The 6000-nt window shown below is 43.9% G+C and overlaps 1 protein-coding gene across 1 annotated transcript in view; it reads right to left on the bottom strand.

Annotated features, from left to right (window-relative positions):
• Positions 1 to 240: 240 nt before the first annotated feature.
• The window catches only part of LOC115329998 (cytochrome P450 4V2), a 34849-nt gene continuing 29089 nt past the window's right edge, over positions 241 to 6000 (bottom strand). Inside the window, exons 9-11 of the mRNA XM_040222383.3 lie at positions 4601 to 4667; positions 2561 to 2740; positions 241 to 404 (exon numbers count right to left, since the gene is read on the bottom strand). Coding sequence (XP_040078317.2) covers positions 241 to 404; positions 2561 to 2740; positions 4601 to 4667 — 411 coding nt within the window. The remainder of the gene's footprint in view (positions 405 to 2560; positions 2741 to 4600; positions 4668 to 6000) is intronic.

Raw genomic sequence — 6000 nt, 5'->3', positions numbered from 1 at the left:
TAAAGGGAAAAAATACAACTTTTTTTGATATATTGTTGCAGATGGAAAAGGATCGACAGACATTAATATTTTAAAAGAACGGAGAAATGTTTCCTCCCGGTCATACACCCGGCAATATAAGATTTATGAGAGACGTTAGGAGCGTTAATGTTGCTTCCACATTTTATAAAAACACAGTAGAAAAAGGACCTTCAGCGTATTTTCTAAATAACCAAAAAGGCTCTGAAGTTCTACAAGCGCTCATGACACTCGTGGAATGAATTTGATCTTGAGGCCATTTGCTGTTCTGAGGACGGTGTCCACAGTCATTAGGAGCTTGTCTCGAGGATGCACCGACTGCAAGTTGAAGGACCGCAGGACGTGGCCCAAGATTATCTTAATCTCCATCGAAGCAAACTTCTGACCTGCGAGGCAACAAATATTGAAAGGAGCTGTGCAACGATTTTAACGATAATTTGCATCTTCTACTTTTGACATTCTTTTTCCTGTCACAAAGGAAAGAAAACACATCCCCTTGCTTGGAAATGTTGCGATTCCGCAGCAAAATTGCGAGGCAAAAAATTATATTTCCCGACCTGCAGCCGCGAGCGGCGGACATGAGAACCCCGCGGCGTGACGTCAAAATGGGACTTGTAAAAATAGAGCAAGTTGTGCAAATACCTACTCGATAAAAGGCAAACTTTCTATAAATCTTGTTGTTCCAACATAAAAATAAATGCGTCAAAACCTGAGATTTTCGACAAAACTTTTATGGTACAGAGGTTTAGTTGCGCCATCTATCCGAGGTCAACAAAACCGTCAGCTATATCCAACGTTGCTAGAATACCTCATTTGTGCTCCAGTTTGATTAAACGGGAACTTGGAGCCACTTTTCGTATAGGGCACTGCTAAGTGTAGGCTTTGAAAAAGGACCACTTTGGGGAGTTATGTCTTCTTTCTCTATCAAATAATGCAGCAGATTTTTAACAGAAATGAATGCCAAAATACAAATAACAAGATACCCAAATTTAAAAAAAGGCTTTTTTTTTAATTGGAACTTCTTAGTTGTTCGATTTTTCTCCATGTTTGCCTAAATATATCGCGACTATCGTATTACTCAGATGCCTAATGTATATTTTAAATAATAGACATATATAAGTAAAATACTATCTGAAATATATATGCTGATGATTAAAATATTTCATGAGATACAGGCCTATCTGAATTTCCCCATATATATTTTTTTTTTCCTTCTGCGACTTTTATTGCGTAGAGAGAAAAAGTAACGTATAATTTGAGCCCCGAATATCTTCGGAATGCCCGTGGATCATCGGTGGACATCCACAATCAACTGGGAGATGTGGATATAAATGAATCAGATTTGGCGGATCGCGGATTGGATGAGGAAATCCGCAAATCAAGATGTGATTTTTCTTTTTTCTTTCTTTTTTCGGACGCGGTTCATAAACGTGGGCGACCGCAGAGTGTAGAGTGAATAAGTGAGTGAAACTATGAAGGTGCATCATCGAATGCTTTGCTGGACCAAATTACTCTTAGGAAAAAGGTGCCAAACGGGGAGGAAACTGTACTTTAGACCAAGAAAGACCTGACTCTCACCAAGGATGGCATTAGAGCGTTCTGTCTCACCAGAAATGTTCTCCCTAGGAAAAATGAAGAATGCAGGGGCAACAATCGTCCCGGGAAAGCGTGTTCTTGTTTGGCAGAGGAAAGGGCGGAAGACGTCTTTGGGCGATCAAAACCCAAAACGTAGGAGCCACAAGAAAGTAGAAGCCTCTTTTCCTCCTTGGTGTACTCGCGCCTTACTCGCTACGGTGAGTGATTGCCTGTCCTCTCCCACTTATTTTTATTGTTTGGTTTGAGTAGAGCGAGAGATTGTTATTAGTTTGTTTTTTGCTAAATTTCATGGTTAAAAAATGTGCGTGTGCTTGAAGTGGGTGTTACTAAGCAGAAAGAAAATATTGAAATTGACTTCCTTTTGGGCGCATTTTCTGGGCAAGGTGTCGCAGACTCCCAGGGCGATCTTATAATATCGCTCACCTTTGCAGAAACCAGAAGTGTCTCTAAAAGGATGACCGCTTATATTATGAACACGATAAAAGAGAATGCGATTAATTGACTTTCACCATATTGTGAATCGGTAGAGTTTTCGTACAAAAATAAGCAAACAACCTATACACTGTAAATCGCCCTCCTTTTTTTTAGTTTTGTTTGATTTTAAGCTTTAAAATAAATGCTGGGATTGCGGGACGGATGCGGTTTCGAATTTCGCGGATGCGGTTTCGAATTTCGCGGATACGGTTTGAATGCGGATTCAAAGTACGCGGATGCTATCTCAATAATTTTAAAACATTGCTGATGCGGTTCTAGTGCGGATAGAACGTCTGCGAATGCGGAACAAATGCGGACGATCAAACCGTTATTCGCGCAGGGCTCTACGCGTAGTTTACAAACGTCGAATATTAACTCTAATTGTATTTACTGGAAGTAAGAGAATGGTTGCACCGCTCTTCCTACCATGAATACATATAGACATGTTAAGGATATACACAATTGTTGGTACCGATGCAATTTCTGGATCCAGCCGAGAACGGTATGAACGCAAAAGGGTGACGTGACGCGGAGTTTTCGGGAAGGAACCGATCAGGATCGAACTCTTCTGGCCTTGGGAAGGCGTCGGGATCACGATGCAGCACGTATAGAATCAGTCCAATATTGGTTCCCTCAGGAATCGTGTGGCCTCCTGCGACAAACAAGAACAGGAACAACGGTGTTACCTACCCAAAGCACGCTCTCTAAAGATAACATCTGTGAGTTCACTCTCCCACAGAACACGGATACAGCAAATTACGGCCAAGAAAAATGGCCAAAGTGCAGGCGAGCTGGTGTGAAACAAGTTAACCCAGTTTTTGTTAAAAGCTTTTTCTTTTGGGGTGTGTATTTGAATTGTTTTCTTTTTTCCGTGAAGCACTGTTGTTTGTGGTGATTGTAATGACGGCGTTGGGAACGTGACATATAAGGCGTGTAAACAATACAATTTGTAGCTGAACTTGAGACGTTACCTGCTCTTTTTTTTCTGTCTTCCTTTTCGTTTTACGTTTTCCTAGCCCAGTCTCAGGTTTACCATCATGTTCAACATGAGCACCCCAGCGAATGACGGAGCTCAGTATAAAACAGACTGCTTCACAAACGCAGACCGTACGCTGCGAGTCCCCAGCACCTTACTAATAAGTTTTAGTGTTGCGCCTTCAGCGCGAGCTTACTGGCCATGCCAACACAAGTGTGAATGCGCGGGCACGCGCAACAGAAGCATTGCGGTAGCCAGCAAGCTCGCGCTGTAGGTGGAGCTAGTACAGCAAACGCTAGCCTCCTCGATACTCACAAAGCCTGGCATTTCGACGACGGAGCCACAGAATGCCCGTTCGCAGATTTGGAGCGCGAGGATCTGGTAGCACAGAGCATTAAAAAGCCATTTCTCGGGGAACCCAGAGCCGTTTATTGGGAGAGTTTGGCCAATCGGTGAAGCAAAGGCCGCCGCCAGCGCCGAATACTGCCCCCGCGGTTAGAGCGTAAACTAAAAGGACGACACACGTCGACCAATCAGCAGACCACGACGTCACAATACTGCAAACGACATTTAATGCGTGAAATAGAGGCGTTCAATTTCGGCGTCTCGGTGAGAGTTTGCTCTGGGCCGGCTCGGTAGAACAGCGGCTCAGCTGAGACAAGCTGAAAGAAAACAGTGTAAAGGCTGGAGCGTGCGAACGTCTCGAGACGCCGACTGAGTACCGCTCAGCTCGCGCGCTGGCTTTGGCAGTGCTTTCTTTCCTCCAGTCTCAGCTGAGACTTTGTTTCTAGCAAGTCGGCCCTGGTTTGGAGTGCACGTTCGTTCATTCTACCGTTGAATATGGACGGGACGAAAACCTCACATGCGCCAAGTTTAAAGTCAACGAGAGTTATACCTTTTTTCACTCTAGCGACGCTAAAACGGCTTAAATTAGTCGTGTTACATATTTAGAGCACACGACCACCGCTAGGGGCTGTTTCGAGGCCTGTAGTTGGCCATACATCGGTTTGAATATATTCAAACCGATGTATGGCCAAACTCTCCCAATACACGGCTCTGGGGGAACCTGGACGTCAGCGCACAGCTTTTGCAGTGGCGAGGACCCGAAACACACTTGTTCGCTCGGGAGCGTGTTTCGGCGTCTCGTCGCAGCGGGGCGCCAGTCACGTGGCTCTCGCTCTCCTCTCATCGGTTGTCTGTCGCTCCACCTTCTCCCTTTCGGCGGTCGCTTTTCGTGGCGATATGGCACTGCACGTTTGCGTTAGCGTTGTATATTCCACGCTGCGCGTGCGCCGAGCCCAAACTGCATGCGGTTTTTGATTGGCGCACAGCGACGACGCGCATGTGCAGCCTGGCGCACGCACTGAATACTATAAAACGCTCCGTTATCGCTTGGCAGCCATTGAGATTGCAGAATTCACCGATAAGAACGCCGAAGACATGAAGCGTCAACATAATAGACCGCACCCTGCGTTTCTTGAGATCTCAGGGACTCTTTCATGTACGTCGATATTCACAGTTCAAAGCGTTACTTGCCCAGCTTGAGCTCCTCTGTGGCGGTACGTCCGATGAGCGGTACTGAGGGGCACAAGCGTTGAGATTCCTGCGTGTCGTTACAAAGATTAGAGAAAGTTTTCAAACGGAGCAGTTAAGGGCTAGTTTCTCCAGGATCGTATCCGTCCTCAAATGACCTGTTGACACTGAGATCGGGACAGTTAACGCCATCTATGAGCGACGGGGGCAACCAGACAACCGGGGTTGTCTTGTTGCCGCCGTCGCTCATAGATGGCGGCAGCCTTTTGAGCCTCTCCACTCTGGCTTGCCGACTTGCGGGCGGCCATTAATTACTTCATTCCCACCATTGTACAGCTTCGCTGGTCTTCCTTCACCAAAATGGAAGAGCTGATTTTTTTTTTTATGAACCGTGACAATAATGCCTCTCCTTGGGTCGAGTTCCTAACTGAAAATATAATGCGCAAATACTGTGAGACATTACTGGCTCAGAATTCGCGGAAATCTTATATTTTTGACCAAAGTAAGAAAAATTTCGGGTCGAATTTTTAATTTAGAAAAAAAAGTATACGTGTTCTCGGGCAATTCCTATATATAATAAAAGGAGACGCAAACGGCAAGTTTCTCGGATTCTATGTTCTCAAGTTATGGACCGTTGAAGCGGCCAAGGTGGAAACTGACGTTTTTCCAGCTTATCGGGGGTGCCATATTTCACTCCAACCCTTTCCCTACTTTTTGCGCTACATCAATATAACTTTTTGAGAACACTCTCGAGATATGCTTTTTTATGCTAATTAAGCGTTTAGATTATAACATTCTTAATGTTTTTTTTTTATTTTTATTGGTTGAACCGCCTTTTTGCGACGATATTTGACGAAGTTCAGGAAGCTTTGCTGTGTGACCTAATCAAGATAGTTTTACGATTTTTATATCATTGTAAAGCTCCAATTAAGCTCTTTCTTTTGAGTATAGTTTGAATATTTTACTATAAATATATAATGTGCTACATGTGCCTGAAAAACGAATATTTCGAAAAACTAGCAAGTTTGGAGTCGATTTTCTGAAAAACCCAATATTTTTTTTCTTTTATTTTTTATTCGCAGTTAGGTAATATAGTAGTCCATCAGGAACTGCCAACAGAAATTGTAATATATTGTTTGTATGGCAGCTATTAAAACTAAAATCTCGTGCTATGAGCGTTTTGAGCTGGACTTCGCACAGCTCTGCTGAGCAGAATTTCGGCTTGTGTAAGGTTTTCTACTCATCGGTTAGCAGTTACCTCAATATACAACCATAAACATTAATACAATTTGGAGTAGAGTACTTAAAAAAAAAAGCTACTTAGAAGTCCGTGTCCACAAGTGCGGGCACAGCGCTTACTTCCTCCCAATACGGGGGAATGCAGATCGTTAGAGAATTCCTCT

The sequence above is a fragment of the Ixodes scapularis genome, unplaced genomic scaffold, assembly GCF_016920785.2.
Source record: "Ixodes scapularis isolate PalLabHiFi unplaced genomic scaffold, ASM1692078v2 PGA_scaffold3__209_contigs__length_174095766, whole genome shotgun sequence".
In the NCBI taxonomy this organism is placed as follows: domain Eukaryota; kingdom Metazoa; phylum Arthropoda; class Arachnida; order Ixodida; family Ixodidae; genus Ixodes; species Ixodes scapularis.
This window is presented reverse-complemented; position numbering and strand designations above follow the sequence as displayed.